At 39.9% G+C, this 18,283-nt stretch overlaps 4 protein-coding genes and 1 long non-coding RNA gene across 5 annotated transcripts; 2 read left to right on the top strand and 3 right to left on the bottom strand.

Moving 5' to 3' along the window:
- The first annotated feature begins 1,367 nt into the window (after positions 1-1,367).
- Positions 1,368-3,253, top strand: LOC137584934 (uncharacterized). Its single transcript, XR_011033514.1, has 3 exons — positions 1,368-1,929; positions 1,979-2,134; positions 3,113-3,253. It is a non-coding gene; the product is annotated as an uncharacterized lncRNA (long non-coding RNA).
- Positions 2,277-4,550, bottom strand: Osi9 (DUF1676 domain-containing protein Osi9). Its single transcript, XM_068300536.1, is given in 4 exon segments — positions 2,277-3,259; positions 3,261-3,289; positions 3,916-4,171; positions 4,239-4,550. Coding segments are annotated over 4 exon segments (696 nt in total). The 5' UTR covers positions 4,374-4,550; the 3' UTR covers positions 2,277-2,983.
- A 2,762-nt stretch (positions 4,551-7,312) lies between these two features.
- On the bottom strand, positions 7,313-8,480 carry Osi8 (Osiris 8). The gene is made up of 2 exons (XM_068301108.1): positions 7,872-8,480; positions 7,313-7,814 (listed from the first exon to the last, which is right to left on the bottom strand). The coding sequence occupies exons 1-2, from the start codon at positions 8,355-8,357 to the stop codon at positions 7,449-7,451; spliced, it is 852 nt and encodes a 283-aa protein (XP_068157209.1). The 5' UTR covers positions 8,358-8,480; the 3' UTR covers positions 7,313-7,448.
- Positions 8,481-9,421: 941 nt separating this feature from the next.
- LOC137585383 (uncharacterized) lies at positions 9,422-10,812 on the top strand. Its single transcript, XM_068301142.1, has 3 exons — positions 9,422-9,535; positions 9,603-9,962; positions 10,020-10,812. Exons 2-3 carry the CDS (start codon positions 9,700-9,702, stop codon positions 10,735-10,737), a joined length of 981 nt encoding a protein of 326 aa, XP_068157243.1. The 5' UTR covers positions 9,422-9,535; positions 9,603-9,699; the 3' UTR covers positions 10,738-10,812.
- A 3,055-nt stretch (positions 10,813-13,867) lies between these two features.
- Osi7 (Osiris 7) lies at positions 13,868-16,850 on the bottom strand. The gene has a single exon (XM_068300026.1). It carries the CDS (start codon positions 16,656-16,658, stop codon positions 15,795-15,797), a length of 864 nt encoding a protein of 287 aa, XP_068156127.1. The 5' UTR covers positions 16,659-16,850; the 3' UTR covers positions 13,868-15,794.
- Between the last annotated feature and the right edge of the window lie 1,433 nt (positions 16,851-18,283).

The raw sequence follows: 18,283 nt of genomic DNA on the forward strand, positions 1-18,283 counted from the left end.
TAAGCATTACCAGAAATGTTCCATCGTTTACACACTGAAAACTATGAAATTGCTGCATTAAAATACAAAAACAAGTGAAACAAACAAAACAAAACACAAAATCGTTGTTAATGTTTAATGCTTAAAGTTTGGTATACTCTTTAAGAAATATCTTAAGTTGTTTGCTTATGCTTTAAGTTTTTATTTTAGACTGAGAGCTAATGAATTTACTTAAATACCTCTTGCAATCTTTAAATTTTAGGTTTAGATTTGAATAAAATTGAAGAAACTCAAGAATTATTTAAATAAGTTCATAATCTTGTTTAAATATTCTGTATAAAATGTTAATATGTTGCAAATAAAGCTGAATGCTGTACAATTGTTCATTAAATATTCGTTCAACTAACTGAAAATAGTTTATCCAGTTCATTAGTTTCCCACTTAGCAAGGGAATAAGCAAGTCATTAAATGTGAAACCTTGAGACCACTGTGGGGTAAATTATGTTTTTTTTTTTTTTTAACACTAAGTACAGAATGAAAAATTTGCACGCTAATTGTAAATCTTATTATTAATTGTGCTGTAGAAAAAGTATTATTGCTATGGGTTTTCCATATATACAAATGCAAAAAAACAAAAATGCCTAAATTTGTTTGTTTATGTTCCACACAAGAAAATACAAAAAAAAAATATTTACGAAACTTTTCAATTCTTCAAATTTTCTCTATGTTAAAGTCTTACGGCGAATCTAAATTATTTGCCTTTGACAATCTGTGCAAAATAAAAGCTATGTATATAAAGATTTTTGCCCATTGTGCAGACACCAAATAAACTTGCCTACTTTTAGGCGGCGCCAGTTTTAACTAAAAGCCAAGTTTGGTGTTGCCATCCAACAAACTTGAACACGTCTTTAGAAGAACAACAAAAAGTATTTCGCTTGGAGGCTGGCATGAGGGTGGAATTTATTTAAAATCTGTTAGACGAACTCGTCTGCCACTTTAACACCCTTAATAGACCTTTCTAACGTCAAAAGTTTTCTTATTTAACTAATGAAATGCAACATTAGCCGCGTAGAAGAAGGGGAATAGAAACTCTGTTGCTGAAAAACCACGGCACACCAAACTAACTTCAAACCCATCCAGTTTTTGTGCCAGTTGAGTGAGGGTGAAAGAGAGTTTTCTTGTTGTTTATTTGTCAATGGTATTTAAGGTTTAATCTTTGTGGTCTTGAAAAGTTTTCGTGACATGCTAAAGGTATTGAAAAGTGTTATAAATTTTCAGTTAAAGTTTATTGAGTCGAGGAGGCTAGGCGTAAAATTTCCTTTTTATCTCTCTAGATATCTTTAGTAAATTCAAACGTGTCACTTGTAGCAATACATTTCCAAAAGCAGTTTACACAAACAACACCAAAAAGTACATATTTTTCGTTAACAAGTAAAAAAAGAAAAGAAATTGTATTAATAAACACTTTCACCGCCAATACTTGAAATTCATAGCCAGGTGCAACTGTGGCGTGGCCAGTTCGGGCAAAAATTGTTTACAAATAGTTTAACAAAAAACCAAAACAAAAACAAAATTAAAAAAAAAAAAAAAAAGAAAGATGGTAAGTATGCATGTGCGGGATGTTTGCAAGAAGACCTTTTGGCGTCTCTCGCCATTTATATGCCAAAAAGCCAACGGCCATAAATTCAAGCTTGGGGCGTGCTCCATGTCCATGCCATTGACATTGCCATTGCATTGCTGATACGAACACCATACACACACCCAAGGAGAGGCTTAGCTGGTCGTACGTGCTGCACTTTGAATGCTGAAACCAGGTCGCAGCCAAAGAAGAGACTTTCATTAGATGGCCTTTTTGGAGCGACATTGGATATCTTTCTCTCTCTCTCTGTATGGACAAGGGGGCGTACAATGAATCAAAGAAAGAAAAAGCTTGGTCTACAACAAATGACGGTAAGTAAGGAAGTTCCACTGACCAGGTAAGATGAAAAACTTTACACAGATGCAGCCCGGCCTCTACGCCTCAGTGCCTCAAGTGAAATTTTGTGTTCTGTGCCTGTGGCGTCTCTGATCTGTCTGTCGATGTGGATGTGGATGTGCCTGTGATTTTGTGTGTCGCACATGCAATTGATATCGCTGGCCCCGTTCGCCTTAGTTGGTAAGTATTTTTATTCAGCGAGTGAAAGCATTTCATTTCGCTTTAAAATGCTGCATACGTTGCGTATGCGCAATCTCTTTTTTATAATTTTTTTAATGGTAAATAAGACTACACGAAGCATTGGTTACAAATTAATGCGACAGTTTTTATTTCTCTTTTGATAAAGTAAATTTCATTTGCAAGTTTTGTTGGGGCTTTTCTTAGGGCTGATGGGGATTAATGGCTGGCCTGCTTGGTAGTGTGGCTTAGCTGCTGGGGTGGCTGGCATGTTGGGCTGTTCTCTGTGGGGGCCCCAAGCACATAATAGCAGCAGCAGCAGTTCATACAAAGTTTTAACAGTTTAAATTAGTTTAGTTTAGTTGTTAGTTTAGTTGAGTAGTAGTTAAGCGTTAAGTTTTAAAAATAGTATATAGTAAAGCTCTGAGTATATTTATACAAAATGCAGTCACTTGAGTTGTTTAAAATTAAATTAAGTTTGTGAAAGAAATGCCCAGAACTAGATTGATTTGTTATCAGCCCATTTGATACCACGCCCAGCTGCAGCTCTTTTTGATCGCCCATCTGCCAATTGAACTTAATAGCTATGGATTTTTTGTCTTTGTTTTCTTTCTCTTTTGCTGTTGCTATTTTTCTTGATGTTATTAATGTTTGATGAATGGCGCCTTACGTAGAATTTTCCCATGACATTATTCTACACAAATAAGTTAAATAAATAAATATAAATTAAATGAGCAACGAACTTTTGCTCCTCTCCTCGTTCATGTCCTCGTTCTCATACGTATTCCCGATTTTGTTCATTTGTTTTCGTTGCTTTTTGTATTGCACTGAATTTTTTTTTGCTTTGGATGCTTATTGCTTATACGCCGCATAGGCCAGATTCTGAGCCTCACCGCCTTGCAGTGATCGACCGTAGCTATGCTCGTGTTCATAGTGCGGATGCGCTACAACCTCGTAGTTCTCTTTCTTTGATTCCAACAGCTTCTTCAATCCAATGATGCCCGAGAGTAGCAGAGCAATCTTGCCGATGACCAAAGCCTTGAATGAGATCAGTGCCAAGAAGCCAATAGCCAGAGGCAGCAGAGCGGCCATTTTCAGTTTGAAAAGCATCAACAGTGGCATCAAATATCTTCTTCTTCTCCTTCTTCTTGCCGCGAGCTAGATAGATAGATGGATAGATAAATAGATTGATCAATAACAGGCTTAAGGGGGAATGGAGGGAGGGGATACATGCATTTGCATGTATGACTTTCGCTTGATTACAGCTTGATCCATCGTCGGAGAGTTTGCTGTCCACTGTCCGCTCATTAGCAATTGGAGCACAAATAATTAATAAGTGAACAGGATCGACAGCTTTCTATGGTCAGCGTTTAGAAATCGGAAACTGTGGCTAAAGACAGCAAAAAGAAAGTAAGCCTAGCTAACTAGCTAACTGGCTAACTAAAAGGCAATTAATAACAGCAGCTAACAACGGCCGCAACAAGTTTGCCACTTGGACATGGACACTGTCAATGCACCGCTAGGAGATGCCTGGGAATCTGAATTGAAAACCAACTCTGCCTGACCTCGATGTATGTGACGCGAGAATTTAACAGTGAAAACAGGATTTAAGTGCGGCATCTTGAACTGGTAAATACATTACTAACCCAAATTGGCAATATGCTAGCAAACCAGATCGGCAGCTGGCTATAATTTATGTGGGACCACAAAGTGCTATGTGCTACTCTATGTTTCTATCTGTATGCATGTATGTATATTTGCTCCTATCACCCCGTTCAACTTACACTCCTCCAAAGCACGTTGCATATCCTGGATGGAGTCCTTGGGGACCTTGAATTGCAATGTGTGTGTGCCAAAGAAGCGAGCAACACGCTCCACCAGCAAAGAATCGACCTCAGATTCACGGGCTTCCACCTCTTCGGGCAGCTGGACATCATTGAGAGATCGGCCTACAGGAATATCATCGGTTTTCACCAAGGCAATGCCCTCTGTTAGCCTCACATCTCCGTTTTCCGTATCAAAGTAGTGCAGGGCACGTTCCTGTTTAAATATTATCATGTGACATCAGGAATGGCAGAGAGAAAGAGAGAGAGATGGGGGCATTTACCTTCATGCACAACACCATCGAACGGTCGCCGCAATCCTTGACCATTTTGAGGGCACTCGTTAATAGACTGTCGGCCTCGGAGGCAGCTGCCGCCGTTGAGGCAATCAACGCGAAAAGACACACAAATTTCAACATGATTGTAATTTTTCTTTGTTTTTGCACAAACACTAATGACACAACAGAGAGATGCGAGTGGTGGTATATTATCCTTTTAGATGTTTGCACTAGCTAAGAGTGCTTTTGGTTTGATATGTTTCACTTGATTGAGTGGCACTGCGCTCGATTGGCTTGTTCGATCTTTCGGTCAGAAGGCAACCGGTAAACTGTGAATAGAAGACTCCCGCGGATCGAGTTTTATTCCCCGCCAGCAGAGCAACGACAGCAGCAGAAGCAGCAGCGACGACGCAAACAGAAACAGAAACGTTGGACAAAATAAAATTAAAAAAAAAGTCATCGGCATTGACGATGCGACACGATGCGAGTTGTTCGCACTCTCCCACCAATCCCCCCACCAGAATTGAAACAGTAGCCGAGCTTAGAATTTAAATAAACAACCCGAAGAAGACGTTAAGAGGAGGCGCATCGGTTGCAACCAACCTGGCCAAGAGCAAAAGACCGAAACCTCCCGACAGAGGCCGGTCGACGGTGCGTATGCGTCGCAGTTGCCGTTGTCGTTGTCGTTGGCAGAGCCGTTAACTTGTTGTTGTTTGTCAACACACTTAACCAACGGTTAACAACTATGTGCCACACACACTGTCATACAGACACACACAGATTTGACACACACATGCTAACAATGTGTTAAGGGGAGAAGGTAAGAGCCATTAATTGTTTTGGGCTTAGCTGGGCAATTTATTTCGATATTATTGGCATTCATTTGACAGCTTAAAAACCTATATGATGGCACTTTTAGGCAAATAGCTTATTTTTCTTTTTCTGTTAACATCATGGCATACTTTCAATGCTTTTCAATGTTAATCTCAGCAGAAAGTGCTACTCCATTTGAAATTGCAGACACGTGACTTTGTGGTATCGGGGGGAAGGTGGGTGGCAACACCGCAGAGGGACAGGTGGTGGCTAATGTGGAGAGGGGAATTATCAATTGAACCAGCACCAACCACACCATCCACACTAGCAGCACCACTTATGTATTTTGCTGTATGTGTATATTGGTCGAAAGCAACCACAACAAGTGCGCGGCCATCGTATCTCAAATTGGAGTAAAATAGAAAATTAACTAGTTTGCAGGCGGTATGGAAAATAAAATAAAATACAAGATGAAAAAAAATTTCACTTTAATTTTGCTCTTTATTTATGTGTTTGTTTTTGCCTCACATCTTGCACACATACACACGATAAGTCGGTGTGTGTATCTGCAGTTTTGTATGCCAATCGCCACCAGTTGCACATGGCTTGCTGCTTGGATACAGTCGGACACGCAGATACAGATACAGTGGAAAAGTATTTCATTGGCTTTAAATTGCCACACGTCTTTTGCGTCTGTTGCTGCTCTCGTCTCTGTAATTTACACATTAGACAATTGCCCCAAAAGAAGAAAGCGACAGATTTGCATGGCCACCAAACCAAACAGATGCAAAAGACTCGAATCAACGGCTTGTCGGAAACAATAACTATGCAAATCACCTCCACGTGGCCTCAGATGGATGCGTGATGGGAATGTGTTTTTAGCATTCAACTCTGGTTAATTGTATTGTCACGAGAAATGGGCAAAGGGCATGCTTTTTTTAATGAAAGTGAAATTAAAAGTAATTGTAGAAGACAAACGAAAAACTAACCATTGATTATGTTTTTTCTTATGCTATATTCAAGAAAGAAAAAAGAAATTGCTTTGCTTACACATAATTTTGCAAATATCTTTCGTTTAGCCATTGCTTCAGTAATTTCTCTAAATACTATTACCTTCTATGCCCCTTGGCACTGCCCGCATATGCGTAAAGTTGCTAATTGAGCAAACCTTCAGTGCTGACCTGAATATTATTTGTGCGAAATATTTTTGGCAGTTGAGCAAAATGATTATTACTTAAAGCATCTCTCTTCCTCCCTCTCTCCCCCTCTCCGATTGGTCATCATCCCAACCCAACAATTTCGTCGCCTGGCTGCCCAACCCTTTTCCACAGTGGCATCTTACCAAAGTGACACCTTTTGAAAGTTTCACTTTCATTCCGCATGGCTGGCATTCGCCCCCTCGACTCTGAATTCCGGCTAGCAGCTCTATCTCAGGTCCGTCATGTTAACAAGCCGCCCGTGATGTGCTTGAGTAATTTTCAATTAATGAAAGTGCTGCGTAAAGGTCTTACCAAGAGTAAGTTAGTTCCACTGATATTTCAGCGATGACATCAGTATTTGCAATTAAGTTGTCCCACCACCCCCAAATACCAAAATGTGTAAAGGGCGCCTTCTATTAAATCGAATTGGGTTAGAATGTTGATCAATATATGTATGTGGATACTAAAAAGCTTCCCTTAACGATAAGTTCAATGTTCTATAATTGACGGGCAACTAATTAATATTTTGTACAGCGACTCAAAAGTGAAATTGTCGCATACCAAAGAAAGCAACAGCAACAATGCTGCAAGCAAGAGCAGTTCGGTTTATCTATGAATATTGCACTGGACTTTGTCAGATTCATACGTATATGTGTATATATGTATACATATATACTCATATATATGTTTAGTAGAAAGCGAAGCAGCTACAGCGTCAACTACCATTTTTAGCACGCACGTAAGCGCTTTTTGAAATTGTTATTGTTATCATAAATTCAATTGTCGTGTCTCTCTCTCTCTCTCTCTATCTCTGTACTGCTTTTTGTTTGGGCTAGAGGCGTGGTTAGTGTTACAGTTTTTGGAGAATAAAATATGTTTCATACAAGGTCCTTGGTGCTTAAAATTTTTGAAATCTCGCCTTTGCTAGCTCGTAGGATATTGAAAATATTTGTGATTTAAAGCAGAATTAACTATATTTAATTTAGCGCTTACTTAAACCTAACACACACATTTAGTTTGTTATTATGTTATAATTTATCGATTAGGCAAATTAATCTAGACATTCAAGTCAGACAGCTTATGCGGCAATCGGTTCTTTGGTTGGCTTCTTCTCTTTGTCGTCTCCAAATGCAAATGCAGGCTCGGCTGGAATCATCATTGGAACACTATGCAGGGTCAAGAGGAGGTGTTTCGCTTGGTGGGTCTACATGCTTTTGCCGCTGCCTGCCGAATCCTTTGCCGGCTTCCAGCCACTGTAGGCCATATCAAAGTCCCGACCCCAGCCCGAATGCCCGCCAGAGGAGACCACAACTTCATGAGAGGATTCCTTGCCTCCGCCGCCGCCGCTCAAGAGTTTCTTGATGCCAATTATGGATGCCAATACCAGCGCCAATTTAGAGACAATCAGGGCCTTACCGGCCAGCATAGCCAAGGCTCCATAGGCAATTGGCACAAATGTGCCCCCAAGCAGCAAGGGAATCATTATATATGCTCCACTGCCCTTTTTATCCTTCTTTTTACGGCCCTCTACAGAGTTGCTATCCGCGTCGCGGAGATCAGGGAATTTAATCTGCGAATTAAAGAGTAAATATTAATAATCTTTTAACTGTAGCTTGATCTGTCATACCTGTAGAGTATGATCTTGCAGAAAGTTGCCAACACGCTTCATAATCATGCTATTCAGAACCTGCTCCTTGGCATCTACTCCACGCGGCAGAACAGCCTCAATGTCCTGCTCACTAATCGATGGCAGCTTGGAACGCTGCTGATTGTCCGGACTGCTGCTCACAAACTGAACACCCTCGAAGAGTGTCAAGGACTTTGCCGAGCGGAAAGCCTTTTCCAGGCCAGTCAGTAGTTTCACCTTTAGACAAACGGACATATTTTCCCCAGTACATTGCTGATATATGCGATAAACCAGCGACATATCTTTCCAAAAACTGACCGCACTAGTGCCACTCGATGCCTGCTGTATCCGATTCTGTTGCTGTTGAGGCTTCTGATCCATGACCAGGCCATTCAATTGCTGTTGCTGATAACTGGCACTACGCGCACTTGACAGCCAACAGAAAACAATCATCAGAGCTGCCACATGCCACACGTATTTAATCATATCTGGGCTGGTGGGATTCGATCGAACGGTTGGATGAACGACAAGTGATTCCTACGGCTATCCTGAATGGCATGCAGTGGCCAAAAAATTGAATGAAACTACGGCTGGGCGGATACTGGCACTGTGGCTGCACTTTTGATAATCGACTGAGTGCTGGCAGTTGCATCTTAGGCATTATATACCGCACAGCCAAGTTTCTTGATGGTTAATTGCGCCTGGCATGGCTGCATGTCAAGTGCCTGCTGAAAAATTGAAAAACATCTCTTTGTTTTAGTCTAAATATCACGCCAATTAGTGAGACGGCTGGCCAGTAGAGCTGCGCTTTCGTGAAAGCAATGAAAGCAACCAATTGTATGTACATCACAACACATACATATACATACATCAACATACAAACGTACATATTTCGGAGCAGCAGCCGCAACAATAGCCATAGCCCCCACCTTGAAAAAGCTGCAATTTTATTTTAAAACCAGCAGCTCGTTCTAAGCTAATGCATTTAATTGTTCAGCATCCACACAGACCTGAAACAAATGCAATAAGTGGCAAAGCAGAGCGAACGTGCGTGACCGTCAAAGATGAATTTCCTAGTCGACATAGCCTTTATGTAAAAAAAATACTTATACTTTGTAGGCGAATTCTCTCTTGGCGCCGTTTATTAGACCGCAAAACGATTTTCGGTTTTCCATGCTGTAGCAGATTCACTACATTCGACCAATTTTCAGTAACTTTTCTTTTCTTAAAATCGTGCTGACTTTTGTCATTGTTACGTTTGTATGTTCAAATGGTTTTGCTTAAGGCAAAAGATACAACTTTACTTTGCTTTGCTGTCAAGTTTATTGTTGCATATTTTACGGCAGTTGTATATAATGCAACCGCGAAATGAAAGAGTTAAGACACAAACTCTAAGTTAACTTGACGAAAGTATGTGAAAGCTTTTCACTTGTCTACTGTCTAGCTCGTTCATTTTCGAATCTATCTACGACAACAATAATTTTAAAATTTTAAGATCCAAGAATGCTAGGGATTTGGCTAAAATTCGACCTGCCAAGTGGGCACAGTACTTGAATCATTCAACATCGTGTGCTCACAGAATACAGTTCACAATATTCCTAATATTCAGTCGGCTTAAACAATTCTTAAAAATGTTGGTTATAATTCAAAGAAAATTGATGAGAGTAAGTAATCGAAAGGACATAAATAAAGTTTCTTATATTTAAAAATGGCCTCTTTCTGTTTAAGTAGAAAGTTCAATTCAACATTTCAAACTACGAAAGTGTGCATAATTTAAAAAAAAAAACTAGAAAGACGCTTGGATATTCCTAGTGGACAATGTGACTTGATGACGACAGATGGAAATGTCGCAGACGCCGACCTTGTGGTGGATATGGCGGTCATTAACCATAATGAATCCAGCACCAGTCGACCAATTATATCAATATACAGCGGCAATAATTATGTAGGCCGGCTGGTTGTACTAGAAAAAGGCCAAGAGGTATCGCCGACCAGCAGCAGCTCATCAGGACTTGAGGAGGATTCCGACTCTAGCAACAAATCGCTGGAAAAATCTCGTATGCCCCAGGATAATGATTTGGAGAGCAAAAGGTAAGTGTAAAAATATGGGGAAAAACTGGATGAATACATTCTGTTTTGGAATATTAGATTTAATATGACATTGAGCTCCACCAATGAAAGCTCGCAAAACACATCATCCGAGTCTATGGAAGATGCCTGCGGAATGGGCCAATGCAATGTTAAGTCTCAGGCTTACAGTGAAGAAGAAGTGGAGGATATATCAAAAGAACTAAATAACGGTACTGCGCCATTTGTTAATATTCTTCCGGAATATAGAAGATTTATTGTAGTCATATCGTCGGCTGACTGCAATAACAAAAATTTTTGCCGTTTATTAAAAGATTTTTCTTTAAGCTTTGAAAACTACAGGAAAGTCAGCACTCTAGAGTTCAATATGAAAACTCCTGTTCTAGAGCACAATGGAAGGCTATACATTGCTGCAGCTGATGAACACACTATGGAATGGGTGATGAACGTCATCTGTGGGTTAGATGGATATCTGGCTGTACCTCTTCATGTATTTTTACACCTATCGCAAGCTCGAGTCGTGTTCCCCAAAGTTGAAAGCTGCTTGAAACTTATTTTTGACCAACTCGAAAAACAAAACCCTGGTCTAAATACCGATAAATGGGCAGTAATTAATAGAGAAGATTTGGATCCGTGCTCCAAAGAAAATATTACGAAAATATGCGTGAATGAAGTTTTTGAGCTCTACATAGATGTTGACAGTGTTGAGTTCATAAAAAGTCTGTGTTATCAATTGCGCTATTGTTTTTTCCATGTCGAATTCATGTTTTGCCAATGACAATTTTATATTTATATATCTATGTATATTTATGTTTAAGTGCTCGCTAAAAAAAAAATGCTTGTGAGAAACTCACATGAAGCCTAGTGATGTCTAGTTTATTTTTCTATGGCTTGAGATTCTTAGAGGAAAGAGAATTAAGTCGGCTCTGTTGCATTTAAATGCATTTTAAAAATCGGCTTCGGTTAAAGAATTGGTGCGCTGACGTAAATCTCTCAGCAGAATGGACGATTCGAGTGGCCCAGTACATTTTAATGCTTTGACATTCAATTTATTCGCTTTCATTTAAAGAGGGTTACGTATTTTATGAGATTTTTCAGAAGTACTTACGTTTGCATTTCATTTCATTATATGTTTAATTGTCACTCATATATTTAAATTCAATTTTAATAAATTTCTAGCAAATTTTACCTGTTTCTCTGAAGGGGAAGCTATTTTAATCACAAATTCATTAGTTGGTCATCAAATGATTCACGCAATATGCACATAACCGACGATGCATTACAACCACTCAAAGACCGTTCGAACCAATTACCCATCGCTAATTATTGGCGATTGTCGTTGCAATCGATTGAATTGTAAACAACATAGCAATACTTCATTGAATTGGCCAGCAGAAGACAAGATAGTAAGACAATAGTCTGGGGGGGACAGACAACTGCAAATCAAACGCTTGAGTGACCAAACTGTTTCACAGCTTTGCAGTGGTCAATTAACTTTCAATTAATTATGAAAACAAAATGAAACAAAACTCGTGCTTCCACCAATTATAAATTTGATGCGTGCCTCTTGAGTGTGGGAAAACTTGCTCAGGTGGAAAAAAAGCTGGCAGCAACAAGAATAATGCAAATGCTTAATAATATTATTAGTCAAGTTGTAGTAGGTAGCTATTATTATTTCTTCTTTCTTTTTTAAGTTTGGAAAGCTTAGCTCAACTCAACTCGTCTCGACTCTGTTCGGCGCAATTCTGTTGAGACAAGGCCGACGATTGGTCTTTGGCAGGGCCGCTACAACAGATGGAAAACTGAATATCCCTACAATATTCGATACAATATACGCAGCGAAAATTGTAGGTTAAAATAGATAAGTTTTATTTTATTATTTTATTTAGCAACCCTTCATCATTCTGAATTCGGCCCTGTGATGCTGGTAGTAATTGCAGTCCGTCTACGTTCTGCTGACCTGCTTTTTGGCCCAAACTCGTTTTCATTTTGTTCGACATTCTGTGCACAACGCCCTTGCAGGCATCCACTTGGCTTTGACTAACCCCGAGTCGTAGTCTCAGCCATAACAGCTACAACCAAAGCCGACTGCCTTCCGGTTGACAGTGAAATTGTTGCCAAATTGGGCATTCGGCAACACGATTCTCCTTCTGCTGCTGCTGCTTCCCAGTGGCTGGGGCATGACGGAGTGAACAAGAAATGCATTGCCTGGCGGCTTATGAATTATTGTACATTTTTGTGGTAAGTTTTGTGTTGTTGTTTTTCTTTTTTAGAATGTGAAATTGGTAACAGGCGATACACACTTGCATGTACGATGTATGCCGATGCTGCACCAGTTTGGCAGTTGCTGTAGCCGAAGCACCTTAATGCACCACCACACAACGGTGGTTCGCTCCCAATCATTTGGACAGGCTTTCGTTTTGGATTTTTCCCCATTTGCATAAAAAGCAACAATAAGAGAAAATTCTTATAAATTGTGTATATCGATATCATTTAGGTTAAGCTAGAAATTAGAATACTAAAATGTTGTTCTTTAATTTTGAGTATCACTTACTTTTGAATATTTCCCACACATTAAAAGAGAATATTCTCTAATGATCTGTTAGATGACTCACCAAAAGTTTTTTGTTGTCTATGTGGTTTTGTGGTCACTTGTCACTGGCATTCGGTGTCACACAGTTGCCCACTTTTTTTTTTTGTGTTGTTGACTTTCTGCGCTGATTCCAACAGACAATTTTCCAACTATTTCTCTTGAATTTTGGCCAGCCATAGAGTTTAAGTAGTTTAGTTTGTAATCTTACCCTTTAAAATGAGTTAGATTAGAGTTAGAGTCAATTGGACTTAAGACATGCAGCTTTAAGAGGCGGTATAATTTTTAACTGCAACTTCATATCTGATATGATTGAACTCTCTCTAACCCACGATTACCTATAAATATACAATTTTCTCTATAGTTGTATGAGTGAAAGGTATTCCTTGGTCGTTGCTTGACATTTTGTAAAGGAAAACATAAACTTTTGTTGATTAAGCGAACGGCGGCAGCAGCAGCAACAGCCACAATAGAAACAACGGCTAACAGCCAGTGGTCAGTCAATGTTTGCTCAAGCTTGGCAGCTGCCTAAATGAGTTGTTAACATTAATGCGCATTAACTTGGCTTTTGTTTTGGTTTTCGCCAAACATTCGCTGCTGGGGCCCTCACTATGAAAACGATTTAACTCATGCCACACCACAATTTCTTTGACTTTTCACTATAAGTCTTGAATGCATTTGCTTGCTAGTTGCTGGTGTTGTATTTGTTGTTGTGGCTTGGGTTGTTGTTTCTGTTACCATTTCACAACTGTTTACTTTCACTGTTGGCCCCTGTCAGGAACAACAACGGAAGCCAACGGGGAGCATTTTGGACAACATTTTGTTCGTTTTTTTTCTGGGCTTAAATTACTGCTAGCGTTGTGCCGATGCCGATGCCAATACCAACCTGTCTTGGCCAGACAACGCTCATAATAATTATTTACACCTATTAACGGGCAGGTCTTTAAAAATTCGCTTAGGCAACTGGGTCGCAAATCAATTTCACTTGAAACGAAAGCATTTGTCCGGGTATGATGATGGCCAAACTTGGTCATTTGTCAACACAATCTTGAGTCTTGGCCAATCCTACAATGTGCTGTAAATGTTGCTGATATGCATAAGGCGGCCGAGTCAAAATGGATTTCGTTTTCGTCTCTCATCTTTGTTGTTTCGCTTTCACCTGTTGGTATGCCATAAATTATGTAGTCTTAGCCATTGATTTTTCATTGATTTTTTATTTATTAATCTTCCTTACTTTTTTTTTTTGTTTGTTTTTTGTTTTGTTTCTTATGTTTTGTGTGTGTTTTTTTTTTCTTCATTTTATAATGACATGCATATATGACAGAGAAAAGATTATTATTATTATTGTTTATAAGAAATCTACATTCTTTGTGTGCTATGATTTGTGATTTGTGTGATCTGAGTGAGTTGGTTGCCCATATCTGCATCTTCTACGCTTCTTGCCGATTTTTATATATTTTGTTTTAGTTTTTGTTTTTCTCTTGTTGCTGTTGTTGTTGATGTGAAAGTGCCGTACGATTCTGCTTAAAATATTTAAATTAAAGTAGACGACGTGCTGGCGACTTGAGGGTCTTGTGGCTTGAGCGAGCTTTCAAAATGTTTTAAACAAAATATTTTTAAACATGTGTATTAAAAATATGTTTAGAGCATATTGTTAGGCGAGTGGGCAGGCTGACAAGGGAGGGCTCAAGTCGCTGGTACATTAAAGTACTACAATAAAATTAAACAAAAAAACGAAAAAAAAAAAAAACAAAATAAAAAAAAAAAGTAAAGCAATACATGATTACAGTGAACTATGGTTACAAAGAACTTGCGTGCGTGCGTTTTTATGTGTGCTTTTTGGAAAGTGGAGCGCTAGAAAGTGACAGATGCATAGGCAGAAAGAAAGTGAAATAGAGATAGCCAGATGAAGGTGCACAGAGAGAAATGAGAAAGTTTTGAAGACTTGAAGTGGAAGTGGAAGTTTGAGTTTTTGTGTGAAGAAATAGTTTGAGCAGAGTTTTTGGAAAATGAGTTCAGTTTTGTATGTGTATGGAGTGTCTTGTATGGTGCATGTGTTTGTATATATGTATGTGTGTGAGACAGGAAAACTATGGCAAGTTATGGCATGCATATGACCAAAACTATGACTCAAGATAGAGATACACAGATTGAATTAGTTATAAAATGATCGATAGATAGATTTTGGAAAACAGAAACAGTTATAGAAGTAGATCGAAATTGTGAAATAGTCATAGAGATAGAAAGAGTTAGAGCTAGTTCAGTTGAGTTAAAGCTAGTAATAGTAGGCATGCTTGCTTTTACATTGTTGTAATTTAAGACTAGAATTGCATGTGAAGAATATAGATATAGTGCAAGTTACGGTACAGAATAGCATAGCATAAAAGTATATAGTGTTAAGTATAGTTCATTTGATTTGTACGTTTTAACCGGCTGCATGGCAACCGAAAAAGTTTTGGTATAGGCAGTGTGATACATAGAGATAGTAGTGTGAAGGATACAGATATAGAATGATGCAGATGCATTGATAGAGATAGAGACAGAGTAGTAATGAATGCATGTGCGTCAGAGAGAAAGAGAGAGAGAGAGAGTCAAAGATGATGTGAAATAGATATAGGAAGGCAAGTAAAGCGCTAAAGCAATGTGCTTGATTTCCGTTCTGAGGGTTTGGGGCTAAGGATGCATGGATATTCGGGTGCGAGCTTAGAATTAAGGCTGGACGCTTCCGGGAGTCGCCGCCTGGGCTTATGAGTATTTGAAACGTTCTGCATAAGGTACCGACTTCAACTCTCGCTTGGTTATCATTTCTTTTTACAAAAACTTAACTTTATAGCATTTCTACGTTAATTTACGGAATTACGAAATTGTAAGACAATTCAGTTATTGAGTTGATTACAAAAACGTAACTTGGCTGTGATTTAGCTTGTTTGTTCTTTGTCTTCTCTCTTTTCGCTACGATGTCGTTTTTTTTTTTTGTTTGTTTGTTTGAACATTATTTTGAAACTGATGGTAAGTGTTTTGATTCTTTGCTTAACTTTTTGCTTTTCTGCGTTCTGCGTACATAAATAAAATAAATTAAAATAATAAATTAATTAAAACGAACGATAAATAATATGCTGCTCCTCTTCAAGAGTCTCATGCGAGCACTGTGGCTCAAGTCAGTTTGTGATTTTGTTGTGATTGAGTGCTTCATGTTGTAGTTGTTGTTGTTGTTGTGGTAGTGGATGTGGTCAGTGATTCCGGACTTAAGCCTGAGGTTTCTGGGCACCATAGGCCAAATCCTGGGCATCGATGGAACGTCCCCAACCACCATGACCGCTGCTGCCGTATGAAGCGGAAGATGCACCTGCATCGGCGCTGTAACCGCTGCCATAAGAGTCATGGCTGGTCGAGTGGCTGCTGCTGTGATGAGGATGGGCAACCACCTCGTAGGTAACATGTTTCTCCTGTGACAGCAGCTTCTTCAGGCCAATCACGGCGGAGAGGACGAGGGCAATCTTACCGATCAACAGAGCCTTGCCGGCAATCAAAGCGATGGCACCGAGCAGCAGGGGCAACAAAGCGGCAGCCTTCAGGGCAACCAAAGCCAGAATGGGTCCCAGGATTTTGGCGGCCTTCTTCTTCTTGCCACGGCTCTCCTCTGGGGCATTGGGGTCGTTGCTGCCGAACAGCGACTCGGAAGCATCTTCGAGGGCACGTCCGGTAGAGCTAACAGCTTGAACAATATCAGCACCCTTCAGTTCGACCTTGATGGTATGCGAGTTTAGGAAGCTGCTGATGCGGTTAAGGGCCAACGATTCGAATGACTCATCACCCGAGATGGAGCGAGCTGCCTCCTGCACTGGGGCATCGGACGAGCGGACCACAGTCACACCCTCAGTAAGGGCGAACTGGTCGCGGGCACCGAGCACCTTGTCAACAAAGTTGAACAACTTGTATTTGACACACGAGACGGAATCCTTGCGCAGACAGTCGCTGTAGATGCTATCCATAATGTCGTTCTCGCCGCCGATGGCGTTGCGGGCATGGCCGCGCGTCTCCTCAGCGGGCAGGGCCGCGGTCAGTGTGACCAAACACAAGACACCGAAAATAACTTTATTGTTTGCCATTGTAAATTTTGGGTTGTTGTTTGCACTAGTTTGTTACAAAATATTTTGTATAGTCCTTTAGTATTTTTATTTGTTATTGGTTGATCTGACCGACACACAAATTGACGAACGCACTTTCTCTTTTTGGCTTATATCTTTTTCTTTTGATTATTTTCTTTGCCACACAACGCTGCTGGCTGGCGTGTTGCTGCTTTGACGGGTAAGGATGAAATGATACAATTTTCCAATGCACACGACAATTTATATACGTCGGGCGGCATCATGCTCATCTCTGCTGCTGCTGCTGCCACTGCCGTAACCCCAGCCTCGACCGCGACCGCGAACCACAACCACGACCACGGGCACGAACGAAAGCATTTTCATCAGCCACATACAGTTCGGTGGTCTGAAACTGGTCGTGCAAGTTTCTCGCTTAAGTCTTTCGTTTTGCCAGCCAACGGGATTGCTCAGTCGGCGCTGACATCGCAGCGGCAGCGCAGATTTGGCTGTGCCATGTCTTTGGAAAAGCATTTGTTGCTGTAATTTGTTAGCCATGGCCATGTGCTAGCTGTCGCTGGCGCTGCGCGGCGCGCTGCTTTCGCCTAAAGTTCATGTTCATGTAACATTGTCAACAGTTGCAGCCTCTCCTGACTGTCTTGGCTAGTATGGTGGGAACATGGTGGGTCTCCAGCTACTTAGTTACTTTTACCAAAAGAAACAAAAAAAAGACAAATCAAATTGCCGAAAAATTGTAATCTTAATTGCTTTTAAATTGAATTGGAATGGGAATGGTTAAAGTAAAAGCATTTCCCTTTCAAAACTTCCTTTAACCAAAAATTAGGGCCACTTCAATCAATCAGACAATAAACTTAGTTTCCGATTTGATTGCTGAAAATAAAAACACACAAAAACGCTTGTTGGAATTCAAATTACATAAAAGAATGCCAGCTAGAGATGTATGCCAAGCCAATAACAGAACCCATAAATGTAACCTCATTGGGGAAAAGGGAAAGTTTTGCGATTCATCTTTCAGATATTTCATATATGTACATATATACTATACTACGCTCAATACGTATGTGTGACCCTTTTTTTGCTCTCCGCACACACACACATACATAGTCTCTTGTTGCATACGAAATTAATGTGCAAATTTTTATGCGTTGTCAAATATGAAATGGCTAAAGTAAACAGCCCACTGAGTTATTGACTTTGACTTTGATGTTGATGTTGGCGCACTGACGTTGAGGTTTGGCGTTGACATTAACTTTGGCAAAGTGTGCTGAAAGTCAATGGACAAACACCAGTAGCCAAGCCAATGCTAAGCCAAGGTGAGACTGAAGCTGAAGCTGGATGTGACAAGTAAAAGTGAGCAAATAGATGGCCATCCAGGAGCAACGGGCCATATAAATGAAAGTTTTTCACATTTATTTTAGCTGTGGTGTGTTTCAAATTAAGCCTGCTTATGCGAAAAGTGTGCAAATGACCGCGAGCAGGATATAAAACAAATGCCCCCGTCAACATGTGGCAAGAAAGCGTTGCAAAAAAAAAACAAACACACAGGTCCCACAACTCATGGGGCCATGGAATTTGATGGTTTTAATTAGGGGCTTTACGGAAATATATAAAATGTAAAGAGATACATA

Source organism: Drosophila tropicalis, unplaced genomic scaffold, assembly GCF_018151085.1.
Source record: "Drosophila tropicalis isolate 14030-0801.00 unplaced genomic scaffold, ASM1815108v1 contig_878, whole genome shotgun sequence".
Classification (NCBI taxonomy): domain Eukaryota; kingdom Metazoa; phylum Arthropoda; class Insecta; order Diptera; family Drosophilidae; genus Drosophila; species Drosophila tropicalis.

Bases quoted from the DNA above. Each gene is read 5' to 3' on its own strand.
- Osi8 (XM_068301108.1), bottom strand. From the start codon at position 8,357: ATGATTAAATACGTGTGGCATGTGGCAGCTCTGATGATTGTTTTCTGT. The intron at 7,815-7,871 runs GTATGACAGATC...TTTAATTCGCAG, and splicing joins TGCAAGATCATACTCTACAG to ATTAAATTCCCTGATCTCCG.
- Osi7 (XM_068300026.1), bottom strand. From the start codon at position 16,658: ATGGCAAACAATAAAGTTATTTTCGGTGTCTTGTGTTTGGTCACACTG.
- LOC137585383 (XM_068301142.1), top strand. From the start codon at position 9,700: ATGACGACAGATGGAAATGTCGCAGACGCCGACCTTGTGGTGGATATG. The intron at 9,963-10,019 runs GTAAGTGTAAAA...TTGGAATATTAG, and splicing joins AATGATTTGGAGAGCAAAAG to ATTTAATATGACATTGAGCT.